The sequence below is a fragment of the Trichosurus vulpecula genome, chromosome 6, assembly GCF_011100635.1.
Source record: "Trichosurus vulpecula isolate mTriVul1 chromosome 6, mTriVul1.pri, whole genome shotgun sequence".
Taxonomy (NCBI): domain Eukaryota; kingdom Metazoa; phylum Chordata; class Mammalia; order Diprotodontia; family Phalangeridae; genus Trichosurus; species Trichosurus vulpecula.
In genome coordinates, this window is record NC_050578.1 from 42,662,753 (window position 1) to 42,682,811 (window position 20,059).

Genomic DNA, 20,059 nt, shown 5'->3' on the forward strand with positions numbered 1-20,059 from the left:
GAGATCTATCAGTCTCAGTTTCCCCTAGCAGCAGGAGTTTTAAGCACAGGATATCATGCTTGGTGGAAAACTCTTTTCTGAAGTATTAACTATATATTTTTTTATACTTTTAAAAAAGTAAACTATACCCTATACATAAAAAATAATAATCTTGAGGTGTGAAGCAATAGTTTGGTTGAGGAAGGTTTTTATAAATAAATAATACTTACGTAACTTATAGTTAGATTCTTTTAAGATGACAGCATGGGTGAAGAGGCCATTCATATGAATTTAGTAATATGAAAGGAATACTATAACATGTCATATATCACATAAAGTTAAAAATCATTTTAATTTTTTTCCAGCAACGTTCTACTGTTGCTTCTATGATGCACAGACAAGAAACTGTAGATTGCTTGAAGAAATTCAATGCGAGAAGAAAGCTGAAGGTAAGAAAGCTAAAATTTTTGAGTATAATTTTCTCCAGGTACATTTAATAGAGTAGCAACTATGAAGGAGACTTATTTCAGTGAAGGAAACATTTTCCTGGTAATATTTTATAACTGATGGATGCCACTTGATGAAGAAAAGAAATTTTACCTTCTTCTGGATCATGAGCAAATGGAATCTCCATTTGATGCTTAGTAGAGAGAGGGAGGGAGAGAGAGAGGGAGGGAGAGGGAGAGGGATAGGGAAAGACAGAGAGAGAGAGAGAGAGAGAGAGAGAGAGAGAGAGAGAGAGAGAGAGAGAGAGAGAGAGACAGGGACAGGGAGAGGAGAACCCCAGCAGGAAAGGGAAGAGCTCGTCGGATCATTGCATCCACTTCAACAAAAGTCTCTTCCATCTTTTAAGACCAGCTATGTCCCATGATAATCTGGAAACACATATAGGGGCATTGTGAGGGACCTATATGCATGACTTTCATGCCAAAAGCCAACCAAAAATAAAGTTAGGAAAAGTCTTGAGTTAAATGCTTTTTTGACACTGGAAAAGTTGCCTGTGTTTGGCTTTATAAAGTCAGAGGTGTATCTGCAGATGAAAACCTTAATTATGCATGCTTGCTTACTTAACAGGGTGCCATTCTCACAACCATGCTGGCTACAAGAAATTTTTCAGGTATGTGTGTGTGACCTGACTTTCTTTGATATAACATGGCTTCTTGGAGCATCATATTTTAGATTTTAAGTCATGTAATAATTAATATGATTACTTCAATCATACCATAAGACAGAAAGACTTACTCCATTGTTGTCTTCTTTGGTACAGGCAGTATATCACAGATGATAAACCAAAATTAATCCTTATCAGGAATAATTGTATTTCAAGACATCACTCTGAAATGTGAAGTAATTAAGAATAAGATTTTTGGGGGTCATATCTAGGGCAGGGCACAAATAGAAATTACCACTGAGAAGTATGATTTTCAAAGACCTAAGCATTTTTGAAGGAACAATTAATCTTTGCAGAATTTTTAATGGTATCTTGGCATCTTGAAAGAATTCATAGAACACATGTATGTGTGTGCATACGTACATATATATATATATATATATACATATATATATGTGTGTGTGTGTGTGTGTGTATACACAATTCACATAAATGTATTTTTGTATATCTGTAGTATATTGTAAGAACAATGCTGTTTCCTGCTACTGGGGCTGTGTAAGACCAATGACACTAGCACACAGGAGGGCTGCTACCACAGGTTTTTTTACCTGCTTTTCTAAAGAAAGCAACTTTAAGGGGTTTACAATCTCATTTTAATCAAACATACATATATCATTCACTTAGTTCAAGGGGAAAAGCCAACACCCTGAACTTCAGAGCAAATACAAACAGAAATTACAAACAGATCAACAGACAGGCTTTTATCTGCTGACCAAACAGTACATAAACAGTTACCAGAGAAAGAAGCACCAACATCTGGGTTTTCAAAGCCAGGGCTGGGGGGGAGGGAGGGCTGCTTCAATGGCTACCCAGAGTCTTGTCACCAACACTCTTTCAATGAGTGTGATCCCAAAGGCAAAACAAACCTCTATACACTTCTTCAGGGTCAAAGGGCATCACAACCATGGGACTCAAACCCTTGGGAACTAGGCCTTCCCTTGACATAATCAGATCATCAAAGACTCCAGATTCAATCAAAGATTCCTTAGTGCTGAGAAGCACTCCTGAACAAAGACAACAAAAAGTCTGCTTTGCTTACCATTATGTTTGAAAGGCAAAACTCATCAAAGCTACTTGATTACCTCAGCATTCCAAGAGAGGAAACAGTAAAAACAAAAAAAAAGTCCCACCCTAATTACCATTACATATATACATATAGACACAAACACATACACACCTACTACTTGCCCTTGAGAAGTAGCTAGGCACTCAGGTTTGGGGCAGTCCTCAGAATACCTCCAGCACAATGAGAACTTCATAAATACTTGTCTTGATTCATTGAGATTATTAAAACCAATTATATTATGCTTTATTTTTGCCCATACTTTGGGGGTGGGGGAAGGTCAGTGGCCTCACTTATCCAGATATTTTCCTTAGTTCTCTTTTTTCTCCTTTGTGTAATGTTTTCCCAGACTGACTTTTGAAATAACACTATAGGATGATTTAAAAAAATTTTTTTTTTGCCGTATCCTTCCAGTTATTAGTTATGAAGGATTAAAATCTCCTTTCCCACTTTGTCAGCATGCTTTCTTGGTTAAGACTACTCAAAAAAGTGGTGGTGGAACAAATCCCAAAATTATTTCCCTTTCCCTTATTTTTCCAATTATAAATAAATGTATATGTATGAAAGCCTTCCAAAGGCCTCCTCTAGAGAGGTCTTCAACATTGTTTAAAATGATAAGCAATTTAATAACAAACACCACAGTGAATAAGGCAACTGAGTTGGTCTGCTGTGTGTATTTTGTCCTTTTAATTTTGGTGTTTTAAATCTGTGTTGCTATTTCTGTCGGGTTCCCCATTTTATATACAGGTATTTAATATAGTTGAGATTTCTGTGGGTGAGTTTAATTCAATTGTCTCATTTTTTAAATTCCTCAATAAATATTGTAATCAATACAAAAAAAGGTAATATTTGATTGTAATATACTACTGTGCTACATTTTATGGTGCTCTGGAGAGGAAATTGTGGTGATGACTAAATATTTTTTAAAATATACATCTTTAGCGTGAATATCATATGTTTAAGGAGTGATTAAATAATCGCTGGTACAGATCCACATATAGTATCTTTTTTCTTCCTGTCACATTCCTCATATCCTACTAAACTAAAAGAAATCCTAACCAACATAGGGGTTTTATATCATTTCTGAATTTGTCATCATCCATCATTCCCAAGTCCCCAAGTTAGCATAGCAATCAGTTGTAACATCTTGCATTTGATGATCCATTTTTATTTTCAAGTAATTCTGTTTCATTGTAATACTTGTTCTTTAAAGTAATTTGTCCATAAGTATATGGTTATAAAGTGTTTTTTTTTTCTTTTCTTCCTTTATGTGGAATATATTTCTTGTGAGGTAAGGTCCATAGTAACTGAAAGGGACATCTGCATTTCCCAGGCCAAATCCCTGCTCACCCCAACCCATTGTCTTTTTTTCTGCTTGCTCTTGCAATTCTAAGTTTGCTTTCCTAATTTAACTGCCTCTGAGTTTCTGTAACAATCTTTTTTTTAGCTCTAGACAATCACAATCGTTCACTGTTTTATCATTGGTTTAATTTCTTAAAAATTAATAGAAAAGTTGAGGATTAAAACTATAAACAAATGGGAAATGAACACTTGGAGGTACCTTTTATACATATACCAAAGGGGCAGTGAGATTATGGCGGACACCAACATAAAGCCGAGTATTTCATCTTTCAAATTCATATATTCAGGAGGCATTATTTTGTCCAGATATTACATTCTAAAGGTTAAATTCACTTTTCAGCTTCTCATATGGGGCTGCTACCAACTGAGATCACCATTGCTGCTTGTGACGATATATTTGTGACTAACTCCATGTTTAGTAGTCTGTTTGTCACTTGGGGGTAAGCACAGTTTTGGGCGATTGCCCCTGTAGTGGTAGAATGTCCCTGCAACAGGAGGGAAGCTGCTGAGAATGTCCTATCCATTTGAATTTCTCTGTTCTGGAAACTCTGTTCTGGTTGGCTTACATTATGATTTTATCACATCTTAAACTTTGTCTCCTGATTGTTGTTTTTGTTTAAAGTATCATGTAAAAGGATTTTTATTCATTTGAAGCCTGTGTGTTCTAAAATAAAATGCTTTTTTCCTTTCCATTATGAATGTTAGATACCCCTAAAAGTATCCAAGAATTTGCTTTTCATTTCACCCTAAATTTAAAATAATTAGACAATTTTAGGAAAAAAAGACATATATTAAATGTGATTTTAAAGTAATTTGCTCCTGGCACAATAATTGTCAAATACCCATTCTTTTTAAATGTGATTTCTAGGACATTGTAAAAGCCTGAGGGTGGGTGGTTGGGGAGGGAGGGTGTTAAGAAATCCTGTCACTGTTTTAAAGGTATAAATTGAGATGAAAAAAAAAAATACAATGTTTTTTCACAGAGCGAATTTTTACGAAGAATCTTAAACCTCTGAAAAGAGGTCTCTGTAATGATAGTCCTTATATGGTCACTGTTCTCCAAGTGGTGTGAATGAACACTTAAAACACTCTCTCCATAGTGTCTGAAGAATGAAATCAACTTTCTGGATTACGGTACTATGGTCCAACTATAGTATCCAGTATCCTTCTCACAAACAAAAACCAAACGAACAAAAAGCAAGCAAATAAAACCCAACTTCTAATGGTAACAAAATAAATGAGAAACATTTTTGATAGTACCTAACCAGTTAAAAATGAGAATTCGGTGCTAAATTCCAAGTGGCAAAATCAGGAATAGTGATGCTGCATTGATTTATCTTGTAAGCAGTTGCTTCCCAATGTGCAATCGATAATTATACTTCGTAGCCAGCAGGCAGGTGTCTATACAATTGGTTGGATAGTTCGCTGAAGTTGAATTTACTTTCATTTTACAGCAGCCAAGAGTTTGTTGAAGAAAGCAGATGGAGTAAAGGTAAGTCTAACAGATGCTCTCAAAATATTTCAGGCTCTGTGCTATTTTTTTTTCTCTTTAAATGTCAAATATCAGTTAGTTCTTCATCTTTGTAGGGTTTGATTGTTTTTTTTCAGTATGATTCTGGAAGTATATAACATTAGATTCTAAACAATTAAGTCTATGAAAGTAAAATGAGGTAATTTGCCCTTTTAGAGAAATAAGAAGAAAAATTATGCCTCGACTAATTGATTTCATTACAAATATCTTTGACTTGGCCGCTATATGTGAAATCATAGAATGGGGTGTTTAAATCCTATCCTGCTTCTCTGCTGATCTTAATTACCACAATGAACTGATAATCCTGGTGAAAGACATAATAAAGTGTGTTTCTCATCAGTTGGAATGGATCTAAATAATCTGGGAGGAGGGATTGAAAAATCATGATCATTCAGGTTTTACTAGCAGAGAGTTCGCATAAAGTCTAGTTGTTAGGCTTCTCCTGTCTCAAGGCCTTGGGCCCTTTCCAAGGTGAATGCCTCGAGTAAATGTTTTGAAAATCAGCCAAGAAGCCAGTTAACTGCACACAATTTTTTGGTTTCCTTTTCTCTAGGGATTCCTAGAAAACAAATGGAATTCCAATCAATAATGTTTTGTACTTTTTTCTTCAGGTTTTATCTGGTTTCATAATAATTTGCTTTTAACCAAATTCTAACTTTATCATTACATTTCAATTTTTTAAAAATAGAATACAAGTTAAATATTTGGTCTCTTAATAGATTGGCCCTTTTCTTAGTCTCAAATGCAGATGAAAAAGATTTCACCAACTAAATTTTCCGACTTATGATTTTAAGTTACTATTCTACCATTTGTGCAGTTGCCAAAGTCAAATGGTGGTCAGTTTATATTCTAGCTACAACACAGAAGCTGCTTCATCTATGATATGATTGGATTGTACAGGTTTAATTATGCCTCACCTGTCCATGCCTAATCTGGACATTTTAAGGACTTCGGTAACAGTAATTTTTCTATTTTTTGTCAGGGTAAGATTTGCCATTGGTTCAAGGATTATTCTTGCTGACCTATAATCATATCTTATGTTTTAAATTTATATTTTAATAATGACAGTTGTCATCTGAAGTTTCTAACGTGACATTTGCTATTTAAAGTCTAACAAGAGTGTTAGGGGTCCTGTGAAGTTCTTCCGTACATTTTTGTGAAGCAGGCATCACATGACTATTGGGAGGGCTTATCTTGCACTATGAAACTCGTGCAGAATGAACACTTTCCAGAGCATTCCGCACCAAACTCCCCTACCCGGTGCATCACGGATCTTCTTTCTGAAGACAAAGCTATTTGTGTACTCCATGCTTTGAAACTTTAAATTCAACCGGTCACATTTTCTTCTTTTCCTTTCTCCTTGACTGGTCAATTCAGAAAAGGAAGTCCAGTTCGAGTGTTCAGATGATGGTGAGGACCTTTATCTGCCAGACTTTTCCTCCTGTGAAACATTTACACTTTAGAAATAAAATATTGACATCTTAGTGTAAGTGACAGGTCTCTTAAAATGCAGTGTTGATTCTATCACCAACAAGCACTACATCCATCCATAGTAGTACAAAAATATATTTTTTTCTTTCTTTAAACCAAAACTTTAACGAAACGCCTCAGTCACCAAGGGCAGAAATGTTGTTGCCACATTTAGTTAGTTCCTTTCATCCCCTATCTTCATGTTGAAAAGATTTTTCCTAGGTTGGACTGAGCCCAGAGGTCCATTGGGCAAAACATACAGATTGCAGCAATTTGTTCCAAATGTTGTCCAATGAATGCAGATCATCTAATAATCAATTTAATAGATAAGGCTCATGATTATTAAAAAAATAACTAAAAACTTAAAAAAAAAACCACATCAGTCTACCTTATCTGTCACATAAGACATGGCTTTAGGATTCCTGTATTACATTTGTTGTATCTCTGTTCTGGTCATGCTTCACTAGTGGAATTTTTCCTGGATTTTAATTATTATTGTTAAATTATGGCAAAAAAAGAGAAATATCGATACTCTTGCTTTATAAAATTACTGTTATTATTTAAGCACCAGGCTCATGTTTTAAAAACAAACTGATAAAAAAAATGCTGCCTTTTCCATCATAAAAGAAGTGCAGATCACGTGTAAAATTGACAACTTTTTTTCTTTTTTGATCTTAACCTTTTTTAGGTCTATTGAGAAGCAACATGTTATAGTAGATAGAGAGGTGGTCTTGGAACGAGACAGACCTATTTCTGATGCTTTGTTGCTATGAGACAAGTAACTTAACCATGTGCCAGCCAAATCTCTAAGACTGTAAATGACAATGTATGTGCTGACCTGCATTAGTAAAGGGAGGCTTCTCCTATGGGAGTGCCTTCTATCAATAGAGTCACAGGCCTGGTCCCTTAATTTGGTCCACAGCCCTGATCCATTAATTTGAACTCCAGTTTTACACACAATCAGCATTCTTATTCTGTAAAGCAAGTGTATTTTATATTTTGGTAGCAACTATGGCCATACTTAATTTTATGGCCAGCATTTATTTTTTTTGTTTGTTTGTTTAAAAAGTTGTCATTTTTTTAATTCAAGCACATTTAAACATTACTGAGAATGAAGATCAAGGCTCTTGATTTAATACATGATTTTTTAAAAATCTCATGTTAAGAGGATGCCTCAGAAAAACAGAAGGGCCTAATTTTTCATTCTGGAGACAGTGACTGGTTTTTTTAAAAATATGTACATGTGTGCGTGTGCATGTGTGTGTGCGTGTGTGTGTGTGTGTGTGTGTGTGTACTGACAGCCATTTTGACTAAAATGGGGCTGTTTGGCCAAGAAGAAATATCATTTACCCTCTGCCTCAAAATATATAGATATTAAATAGACTCAGAAATGTTTCCTTAGACTATTCATTTTCCAGTGACATGAGAATCATGTCCACAACTTAGTGACTATTTGTCCTGCTCCCATCCAAAGAAACGCCAATATTTGATTAAAAGACAACTATATTTTTGCAGTTATTTTTCCTAGATAGGAAATTATTTATGCACTCTTCCCTTTTTATCTGTACTAACTTAAATCCTGTATTTTGTTCCTCTAATAGCCTCAAGCATCTCTTTTTAAAATTCTTTTATGCCAGAGTACTAATTGATATGTTGAGTTTTATGTATCTTGACCCCAAAGTGTCAGTTACATAAAAATTTAGCCAAAAGCTGCAGCATAATTTTCACTTATGACCTAAAACACAGAAGGGTTCCTAGTAACTACCAGAATTTTGTCTTTCTTCCTTTATTTGCATGGCACCAAACTCACTGCTATATCTTTTAGAAAGATACACATACACACACAAGAATATACTTCCAACCACACAGTGTGTATTAATTCAACACAATATAGAATAATAAAGTATCATCATTCGTAAATTAATTTTGTCTTTTTATGACCTCTTCTGCCATTGGTAAGCAAGTGGCAGTTTAAAAAGAATCGGTGCAAAAAGAAACCAATCAGTTTGTGTTCTTTGTTTGGTCTTTGTCTGTTTTATTTGGCCCTAAAGCTTGAAACTATTCTCTTTAAACCACCATATGTGATTCTTTATAAGATATTTTGGCATTTCTTTAGGTGATATATTGCTTTGTTTATTTGTCATAATAATTAATAAAACTAATGAGAGGCTAGAATCCTAACATGTCAGTTTCTGTTCATGTTCACTAGTAATAAAGCAATTTGGTAAATCTATGGATTTCAAAGCACTAATAATTTAATATTTTAGACTGCAATTTCAGTATCCATCCACCCCTCTGTCCTGCCCGCCCCCCCCCCCCCCCACCCCAGTGCAATGATAAGATTAGACCTAGCTGTTTTCCTTTCTCTCAGGACCATTGAAGGTGTCACCGTCTTGTTTAAATTGCTTGAATCATAGTTTGGTAACTTATGCACTGTGAGTGATTTATGACCAAACCGATTGACTATAGGAGGATGCTGAGAAAATGTTGGGAAGTAGTGGTTAACCATAGTAAGGGTACTATAACAAATGATTAATGTTGTTTCATTTTGAGCAACAGTACAAAAAAAATCCACTTTATATCCAGAATATCCTTAAAAAAGGGGATGGTTATCTAAGTTTAGCTCTTTGACATGCCCATTTAAAATGAAAATTTATTCTTGTAGCAAACTCATCTTTAACAGTTTTTAAGGTGTGACAAAGCCCACACTTCAACAGAAAGCTTAAATTCCTAATCGGATTATCCCACAGAGCAAACAAACAGATGGTGGCTCATCAGAGAAAATCTCTTCTGTATTTTGCTTTTGACTTCAGGCCCAAGAATAAAGAGAATTGAAGAATTCTTCATTCGGGTACCCAACTGAAACCTGGGAAAACTAACTCAGAGAGTTTGAAAATGTTTATATGTGCATTGAATTAATTTGTTCCCTTCTAAGGAACCAGCCCCTCTACCTGGTCATTAACATGGCATCCCAGTGTCTTGCTGAAGCAGCCAGTGTCTTGCTGAATTATCATGCAGCCATCACAAATACTGTAACTAGCCCATGGGTACCAGAGACTAGAACTGATCGTCAAACCTGCCGGCCATCACGGTTTCTTTCGTTCAAGTTCATGACTTCATCTTTTGTTGCTCTTGATCTACGTGACTATTTTCCATATAGACACGCTATGTTATAGAGATATTGGCTTACCAGGAGATTTAAGGCTTGTCTGTTTCTATTTTCTGCATACCTACAGATCAACAGCAAAACCAACGTGGTAACCAGCCCCAAAGAAAATATTCCTACCCCAGCGCTGGTATACCTGGATTCTTCTTTTCAACCCAAACTTAAGTTCTTTACTATTTTCTGTTGTTTCATTTCTTTTCACCATTGTTTCGCTTTTCAAGATGTGATTTTTTTTAAGTGGTCTGTTCTTTGTGGTTTTGCTTTTGCTTTTGTTTCATTTTGTGAGGAAGCCAACAATATGTTTCTAACATTAGATTGTTTCATTTCTCAACTGGACGTGGAATTCAGAGTTTATGTTGTTGGTAGCTGGTCCTGTTTGCATGCTGTGCTAGAAATGGAGGAGATTTCGCCTTGGGCGCTCTTAGCTCTTCTCCTGATGAAGCTCTTAGCTCTGGAATAGTAAATGATGATTTGTTTTCTTTGGCCCAGTCAGTGACATCAAGGAGAGCTAAGGGGATTGCTGTTAGACAGCAGTCAAGTAGGCCTTATTCATATTTCCAGCTTCCATCTCATCTGGAAGCCAACAAGGCTTTGGAAGACTTCTCTTAATGTGTTCAAAAGGCACTACTGAATCTGAAAAAATCTTCATGTTGCACTGTTTCTCTCTAATACAGAAAATAATACTATAAAACATTGTTGGTTGTTAAAAGGATTTGGGCAAACATCAGCTGTTATCAATTCAATCCCTTGGAAATTGGCAGACACAGAATTATTTTTAATCTTCAAATTTAAGTTATGGAATTTAAGTGTCTGAATTCCAGAATGTTTCTCACATCATACTGTGCTTTGATAAATTATTTCTAGGAAACCCTTCTCATCTTGGAAATTTTCCTTTAAAGTATCTTTCATTCTGAGGAAGCTTGACATACATAATTTCAAAATCAGGGAAATTTTAAAGTACAGAATTCTTTATTTTACATAATCCAAAGTCTTAAACTTTAAAAAATATCAGACATGTTATGTTGTATAGTAGTGCCATCTGTAAATTGAGAATGATAATGGCAACCTACTTTCTAAGGTTGTCATAAGAATAAAAGGAGATATTTGTAAAGCACTTTGCAAACTTTAAAGTACCATATAATGCTAGTTTTTTCATTATTGCTGATGAATCATGATACTGTAGTTCAGCTCTGTTAAGTACCATGAATCTCAAACAAAAGGGGAAAGCATAAGAGGTACATCTTTGGGACCCAGGAATGTTGACTCAGAGCATCCATGAGCATAGGAACAAGTCTCCACAGATCAATCACAAAGTGTCAAAAGATAGAGAGAAGATTCCAAAGTTAGGAAGGATTGTCAAAGAAAAGTAAACTATAACTTCTGTCAGTACCATGCCTGTCATAGAACTGACATTTAAACTAGTTCAAAAAGCATTTTTAAATGAATTTTTATCAAGATCTGTTTTTTTTACATCATCATAATTTTTCTTTGGTATCTTTCCCCTTACCTCTCCCAGAGAACCACAAATAATAGTTTTGAAGATTAAAAAAGAGAAAAGGGGAAAAAACCAGCAACACTGATCAATAAGTACATTGCCAAAGTCTGAAAATACTCAGGAGAGGAGTAGGGTAGGATTGTGTTCAACAAGTGTCTTCATTGACTAAAAATTTCTCACGCCTCTTTTTTTGGAGGCATGTTTCAACAAGCACTAGTTAGTAACCTACTACAAACCAGGCACTGGGATAAGCCCTAGAGATGCAACTTCACAAAAGAAAAACAGTCCCTGACTTTGAGGAGATTATATAGTCTACTAGTAGGAAAACACATACCCAGAGAAACAAATATAAACTATATTCAAAGTAAATAGAAAGGAATTTGGGTAGTGGGGAGAGCTCTAACAACTATAGGGAGGATCAGGAACTAAGCCTTAAAGCGGACTAGGAATTCCAAGGGGCAAGGAAGGGAGAGCATTCCATTGGTGGAGGGAGAAGAAAGGGGGTGGGGGGAGACAGCTTATCCAAAGGTGCATATGGATATTGTAACATTATTTTCTTCTGTCCAAAATCTTTTCAGTGCACCGTATTGAGAATTATTCTTCACTACGAGAATACATCTTCCAGTTTTGTAATGGAAATACCATTGGGAAAGTAGTATTTTCTTTACAGGAATGTTGTATGGCAAACTTTGCTAGAATCTATCTAGTTTTTAAAGCAGGGATGCTTCTTTTGCTACTCATTTTTTGCTAACATTTGCCTACATAGAGAACATGTTTGAATAAGTACAGATGAATTATTTAATTCCTTCTCAAATACATTTACCTTCAGGATATAGTAACTACATCTTGAATCTATTTCTCTGTAGTGATCAAAATAGGTTCCAATGTTTGCAAAGGGTATTCAGTTCACTCTTGATTTTTCTCTGTCCTTTCCTATTATATGAATGATAATTTCATAATTGAAGAAAATATAGCTGGAAGTAGCTGAGAAGCATTGTGGGGTAGTGGATAGAGAGCTAGCTTGTCTTGGAATTAGGAAGACCTGTGGTCATCTTATCTCTCATAAATATTGGCTAACTCGGGCAAGTCACAATCTCTTAGTACTCTAGGCAACTGACACTTTAAGTCAGTCTGCTGAAGTGTGTAGGTAAAGTTTAAAAATAAGCTGCCACCCCACCCCCCACAAAGGCATGACACATTTTTCAGTTTAATCTTCATTGTTAACATTCTCCCTGTCATTTCCTTAAGTATAGACAATCGACAAAACAAACAAACAAATAAGACCTGATTTGTAGCATTAGAAAAAGTAAACCTGAATTGATAGAGTTTCTGAGCTCATCACCATTTTCCCCTTAAATCTCTAAATTGTTAATTAGGGAAAGATTTGGTCAGCACTATCAGATACAATTGTATAGAATAAACCTTAAAGCTTAAAAAGGAGTAAGTTAAAATGTGAAACAGTGAGTGCCTCCCTTCAAAGCCTTGTGTACCTGGATCATGAATAAGGTCTTTTGCATGCTGCTATGGTAGGGAAGTATTGTATTTTATGAGCTGATCAGGCAGAAAACTTTTCATCCAAGAACTTGTTAGCTGCACCTTCTGACAGCAGTTAACATGGCTTCTGCTCTTGTCATGGTTAATGGTTGTTTGTTTTCTTTTTTTTTAAGTTAGCTCCCTTTGCTCTGTCCCTTCCACCAGTAAGACAAATGTACCTATGCAAACTGTTTCTTTCTCTATTTTGTTCTCACTCAGGAGCCCCAAACTACCGTAATCCACAACCCTGATGGAAACAAGGTATTCAGAAAGAATCGACTTCATCTTGCTTTTTTTTTTTTAACAAGATGCTTTTACATTTCACAGAAGAGTCACCCAAAATGAGTTCATCATGGAGAATTAGGCAAACACATCTTCATCATATTTCTCTCTTTGGATTTTTTTTAAACCCAAGGACCTATTAGGTCTAGTTTGTTTAAGGAACTTTCACCCAAGAAAAAATGTCTTGAAAGAAAAATGGTATACTTAGATCCCTCGTTATTCCTGAAGCCTTTCTGAAGATGATTGTGTATCTGAAACCATTCCATCTGCTCTTATCTCTGCATGTTCATGCAGCAGACTGTGGTTATGTTTTCTGCATGGAATTCTAGATGTTGTTGCTAAATCATCCAGCTTTCTGTAAGACTTTAACACTTGAGTTGGCAGGGAGTTGTCTTGGTTTGGTGTAGCTTTTGAGTTTGGATCAGTTCTGTTGTCAAGGTGTTTCATTTTTAATTTCCACGTATTTGTTTTTTCTGCATGACTTTGAGCAGAGCGTGGGAGTCTTATCTCCCATATATTGTGTTCTTTGTCTTGTCATGTGCACTTCCTGAAAAGAAATTTCATTGCTCAGGCTGAGGAAATAAAGGCCAAGAAGATGATGGTTATATCTGCTCTAAAATAATAAATTGTGTGGTTGCTCAGCATGCTGGGGTGGGGGGAAATAACTTACACTTGCATAAGTATCTAAAGGATGAAAGGAAAAAATTTCTGAATGCATTACATGTCTCTGATTCATTTGTTATATCTTCATTTCATCTCTAGAGGATAACAGATTTTACCATCTTTCTTTGTCAAATTCTATATTCAATCATGGGCCATATTTCTCTCAGGGTAATGTTCAAGACCTAGGTTACAATTTCCCTCTGGCATAGCCCTAACTTACCAAACACTAAAAATCGACAAAACAGAAAAGGGGGAAGGATAAAATTTTGGTGTTTGTGGCACTAACATTTTAGACTTACTGCATTACCATGGAATTTAGATATTGAATTTCTTCAGAATCTCCAATTTTTATTTTGACTTCTTCAGGAAGTCAAAACAATCACACAGAGAAAAAAAAAACAAAATTAAAACAACAACAACAAAAAACAAACAAACAAATGAAACCCAAAGGTATTATTAAAGGTCATCATCAGCAAAAAATGAAAGACCAAGCATAGCAACCGGCGTGGATGCTTCCATAGCACTAGCTACATTCCTTGTGAGAGCTGTTGCATGGTATTCTCTCCACCTCCATCCTTGACTTTAATTTTACAGCGCATGGTATGGCTGTGACCTTTACCTGCATCATAGATTGGAATCGAACACCATGTCACCCTCCAAAAAGCATGGGGATGGTTTTCTGTAAACAGTGCCTTTTATGTGCTTGATTTATGCTTGTACTTTCCATGTACATAGTGTATTCAGTGTTTTTGACCATTTTCACTTTTTTATTTAGCTTCAGAAAAGGACACTGACCAGAGTTGTAATATTTTCTAATCACTTTAAAAATATTTTTACTTCACTGAATGTGTAATCCCTAACTGAAAGCCTGAGCCTATTTTTTCCCTCGTAAGTCATTTATAGTTTAATAAGTTAAGGATGTATTTTTTTTTTCTAATGGCATGTTAATGACAAACATGGCAGACTTTTGTGGACTCTTTTCGTCTCCCCCTCAAAAAACAATTAAAAGATTATCAGGATAATTTTTAATTGAAAATGATATTATCATATCATCAAACAATTTAAGAAATAGTCACCTCTCTCAACATTGGCAGTGTCCTTTTATGTGTCTTACTAATCTTTCGCTTCATATATTGTTTCATTGATACACATGTATGTGGCATTGCCTTTTCATTGTGGGAGAAGGATCTTACCAATATGAACGATTTTCTGATTTAGAAAAAAAAATGAGATGACAAATAAATCTAGCAGTCAGTGAAAGTGTATTTGTCGGAGCTCCATATTTTTTATCTCAAGATAAGTTCTTTCAAAATCGCTTTCAATATATATATATCTGATTCTATTATCCTGTCTCTTCATCAAATTGTGGAATGGAATTTCATCCCAGATGCATCATTCTACACACAGGAAGAAGTCATAAAAGCTGCAAGGCAGTGTGGTATCATGCATAGACAGTTGACCTTGGAGTTAGGGAAACTTAGGTTGAGATCCCTCTTCTAACACATACTGTGTGACCCTGGGAAATTCACTCAGCTTCTCAGCATCTTAACTCTATGAAACTAAAAGTTACATACCGGTTTTATCTATCGGTGGAGGCAGTTTGTACATCCAAGTTCAAATTATCAGAATATCATAGATAGGTATATTATTGTTGTTGGAAGCCGTAATAGCTAGCTAGCGTTTTATAGTGCTGTGAGATCTTCAAAGTGCTTTATAAAGATATCTCACTTTATCCTTACAGTAACCCTGGCATCGAGGAGCTATTATTATCCTCATTTTGCAGTTGAAGAAACTGAGGTTTAGAGAGTTTAAGGGACTTGCTTATAAGCATGACAGTTATTAAGTGTCAGAAGCTAGATTTGAACCCAGGTCTTATATCCACTGAGCCATCTAACATTCAAACCTGGAAGGAACATTAAAAAGCACTGTCTCTACTCCCTCCTCCCTTCCCTTATTTTACAGGTAAGGGAACTGAGTGACTTGCCCAGGGTCACACAGCTAGTAATATCTGAGGCAGGATTCAAACTCAGCTCCTGCTGACTTCAAGTTCCCCACAAAGATGAAATCACACATCCGGACCTAAAAGAAGAAGGAAAAAAAGGAAAACAATGTCACTGAGTATAGAACTTAGCACAGTACTTTAAATTGATTAGGTGTTCAATAAATAGCAGCAAATTTGTTGAAAAATAATGAAATTTCTCCTATACTAAAGCTGATAGTCATTAATTTGAAATGGAATTTCCCCAGTAAGATTCAGAAGAGTTTCTCCTTTATAAAACAGTATGGAATAAATGAGTCTAGTTTAGTTTTTTTTTTTAAATGAAGTGTAGGATCCTCGGGTTCTACAAGTAACCCAGCCTATCCCAGCCTCAAAATTGACCATGTCATCACAGCACTCCCTTTTGAAATGGACAGGGTATTTAGCATATTGTTCCTGCTAAAACCATCCTAGTCTATGTGCCCATTTGCATGTGAACACATTCACACACCTGGCTTTGGGATATGCATGTCCTGTGCACCACAAGCTGTGTTACTTGCTTAAATGTGTGAGAATACCAATGTAAGACTACCATATGCATCTTAATTATGTTTGCTTCTTAACAGGAGTCCACCGAGAGTTCCAATACAACCATTGAGGATGAAGATGTGAAAGGTATGATTATACCCTAAACATATGGAAACTGAGGCACATGTAGACTCATATTAATGGACAAATATAGGAGTGTATTTTTTTGAGATGAATATTGTCATCTTTCTAATTGGTGTCATAATAATAATATCTAAAGAATGCTTATTGATTATCTTAGATTTGCTGGAAACTTAACCTTGTATAATCTTAAAGCCTCAGAGCTCACTCTTATTTATTCAAGTGACATTTCATCAATGTTTAATTATATCAGGTAGCAGATTTCATTTAAAAATGTAAATGGATAAGAAGAAGAATGTCATATAATAGCAGAGGGAGAGTCATCTTTGGAGTCAGGAAAACTCCATGAAGTTCATGTCTCTGAAACCAACTGGCTTAGGTGATCGTGGACAGTTATGTAGCCTTTCAATCCCCCAAACATCCGTAAGACTAGAAGGTGCAAATGTTGAGTGGCTGATCTGTACCAGTGAAGATAGTTTTCATATTGATGAAATCACTGATGAGGATCAAGAAAAGAATATTATAAAACCCACCTGAAAGACCAACTGTGAAAATAGCAAACTACATTGTTAGAGAGACAGGGTCTTCTGAAGTAGTATTGACTCTAGGATGGTATTCATTGCTTTCCTTTTGCTATTTTGTTATCAGGTGTTTTTGTGTAATTTTAGTTTCTTCATGTTTTTTTTATTCTCTTCAATGTTTTTTCTGGTATTATATCTGCTATATTTATGGTTACTTACTAAAGAGTTCTGCACATATATAGCAATATTCTGATATAATTGAGTTTGCTTGTTTAAATTTTTATTTTTTGCAACCAGTTGCTATATTACTTTGTTTCAGGTCATCATAGTATTATATTTCTTAATGTCGTATATTAGTTTATAGCAGGTCTTTTATTAGGTTCACAATGACTTTCTAATCCAAATGAATCACTTGGCAGGCACACATCAAAGGAAACTGAACATTAGTTTGTTTGGTTTTTTAAAATAATTCCTTAACTCCTGAAACAATATCGTTAGAGTGTTTCTTTTTAAATAGCTATGTAATCATTATGGGTATTATTTATTTGGTTGCCCAGAATAAAAGGATCTTCCTGGAAAGTTGCATATCTAATATGAATTATATAGAGCCAGGGCATTTTCAATGACTCTGTAGTCATGGATATTTGGGAAAGGAAAAAGAATTATAGTCGACAAGTTTTCTGTATCATTTTCAGTTGAAGGGAGCAATTAGTAAAAATTGATAGAACAGACATCTCACTGTATCTATTACACTGAATCACTCATTTAACTTTCCACATAGTGTGGGGAAGTCAATACATTTGCAGAAGCTATAGAGGAGTAATTTATTTTCTAATCAGTCTACTCATTGGTGCCTCGTCTGGGTGCTCCACTGAAGAGCAATTCAGTGCAATGCTGATACCAGGCTTGTTAGACAAGATGTGGTTACCCAGGGAAGCTTATATTTGAGACAGGTAAGTGGTGCAATGGATAGAGTGCTGGTCCTGGAGTCAGGAAGACTTGAATTCAAATCCAACCCCAGATACTCATTAGCCATGTGACCTTGGGTAAGTCACTTAACCTCTTCCTTTCTCAGTTTCCTCAACTGTAAACTGAGAATAATAACAGCATCCATTGGGCAGGGTTGTTTTAAGAATCAAATGAGAAAATATTTGTAAAGCGCTTAGCACAAATCCTGGCACATGTGAGCTATATAAATGCTTATTCTCTTCCCCATCCTTTTTTTAACTCCTTCAGAGTTTCAGAAAATAGCATAACAGCAACAAACAATAGTAATTCCTAACATTTATATGTTGCCTTTAAGGTTCACATAGCACTTTACATATATTATCTCATTTGATCATTTCTTATTGACCCTATCAGCTAAGCAATATTTGTTTTTTCTTTATTTGTTTGTTTAATTTGCATATTTCTTTCAAGGCTAGTGGAGTTAATGTCAGGAGATTCATTCCTCATTTGCATCACTCCTTAGAAGACTTGAAATTCTGTAGATAAATTCAGCATGAAACTAAAGGAAAGAATCTTTTCCTATATCTCATCCACAGTATCTTCTCTTAGAAATATGCTTAACAAATATTAAAGATAATCCTTTCTTAACACAATAAGAAATGAAATGAAATATGATAAGCCACTCTCACAAGGAAGGAAACAGTCATCTTCCCTCATTGCCCTTCTCTTTCCTCTCTTTCTCCCTCTTCCCCTTGAGTCTCCCTCTCTGGGAGACTGTAACTACAAGCATTACTCATAGGTTTAGTCTGCTTGGCATGAGAGCTTTGACCTATTCTCTTTTCTGACCTGGGCCAATTTACCCTACCTTAGACTACCCAATGATCCCCATTTCCCAGGGGCTCACAATATTATTACTGAAATTTGTGTGCATGCTGGCTTACCTTAACCCACTGGGACACAGAACCCCTGAGCTCAAGAGATCTGCCAGTCTCTGCCTTCACGACAGCAGGGATTACAGGTGTGCCTGCCTGGTGGACATTGATGTTTCTGACTCATATTTGACCTCTGTTGGTTAATTGAGACGTTGGTTGTGTCTAAGAGCTATTAATTTCATTTAGATTTCAAGCCGTGGTTAGGAACCACATGTTGTTACCTTTCAAGATGGACAAAATTCTGTTGTTGCCTAAAATAAATAGTCTTAACAGGTTTCCCTATGGGATAACAACTTCCACTACTTTTACCATCTCAATGACCGACTTTCCTACATCTCCTTGGAGATATCACAGGTTTAGACACAATGATAGTCTTCTAAGTCAGGTAAGTTCTATACTAAATGAGTGATATGAAAAATGAAGGAATATCATTCAGGCTATGTGACATATTTACTCACTGTGTTGATGACTCTTTAATCTACATCTCCAGCCTTGACCTCTCTTCCAAGCTCCAGATTCAGTTTTCTTTACTGTGCCCTGTGGTGGGGATACCACAGGATGTCCTCAAGCTCCATGTACCTAATACTGAGTTCAGCAGCTTTGCTTTTAAGCTGTCTCCTCCACCTGACTTCCATTGTACCACACTCCTCCCAGTTCTCCATACTCATATCATATTTTGCTTTTATGTGCTACTGAGGGATTCATCTTCCTAATGGACAACTTTTGACCACTTCACTTCATTGCTCAAAGCCCTTCTACTGCTGGGTCCCTCCTCAAAACCTTTTCATCTTGGGAGGACCTTTTTGAGCTTCTGCCACCATTGCCTTTAAGAACCAACAGGGTTGGCTCTCCATCACAGTGGATCATCTGAATAAGATGATAATAGAGGAATAAAATATTAATATTAATGACTAGTCATTATTAACATCAGTAACTTTAGCAACGATGCCAGTAACTCATGTTTAGGGTTTATAGTGGACAGTCAACAAAGCATTCTCCTCAAGATAAATCTGTGAGATTGGTAACACTGGTATTATTATCCCTATTTTACAGATGAGGAAACTGATAATTATAGAGCATAAATATTTTATGAGAGTCACACAAATAGTAGCTCAGAGTTGGGGTACAACTTGAACCCAGGTCTTTTGTTCCAAGATCCAGTGCTCCTTCCATTATTCCATACTATACTGTCTCTCTATACTTGGTTAATTGGGGTCCGAATACATAAACTAAATAAATAGCCATATCTCAGATTTAAAGCATGTTAGCCCTGGAAGAAACCTTTAAGATCCTAAT

At 35.7% G+C, this 20,059-nt stretch overlaps 1 protein-coding gene across 6 annotated transcripts in view; it reads left to right on the forward strand.

Moving 5' to 3' along the window:
• Positions 1-20,059, forward strand: part of CAMK2D (calcium/calmodulin dependent protein kinase II delta) — a 354,972-nt gene that overhangs the window by 297,951 nt on the left and 36,962 nt on the right. For 2 of the 6 annotated variants that reach the window (XM_036764308.1, XM_036764307.1), the window contains exons 11-16: positions 345-428; positions 1,054-1,096; positions 5,030-5,067; positions 9,813-9,872; positions 12,990-13,031; positions 16,320-16,368. In XM_036764308.1, the coding sequence (XP_036620203.1) occupies positions 345-428; positions 1,054-1,096; positions 5,030-5,067; positions 9,813-9,872; positions 12,990-13,031; positions 16,320-16,368 (316 nt within the window). Of the gene's footprint in view, positions 1-344; positions 429-1,053; positions 1,097-5,029; positions 5,068-6,483; positions 6,517-9,812; positions 9,873-12,989; positions 13,032-16,319; positions 16,369-20,059 lie in introns of all 6 variants that reach the window. The other 4 variants (XM_036764311.1, XM_036764310.1, XM_036764305.1 and 1 more) reach the window with 3 other exon arrangements.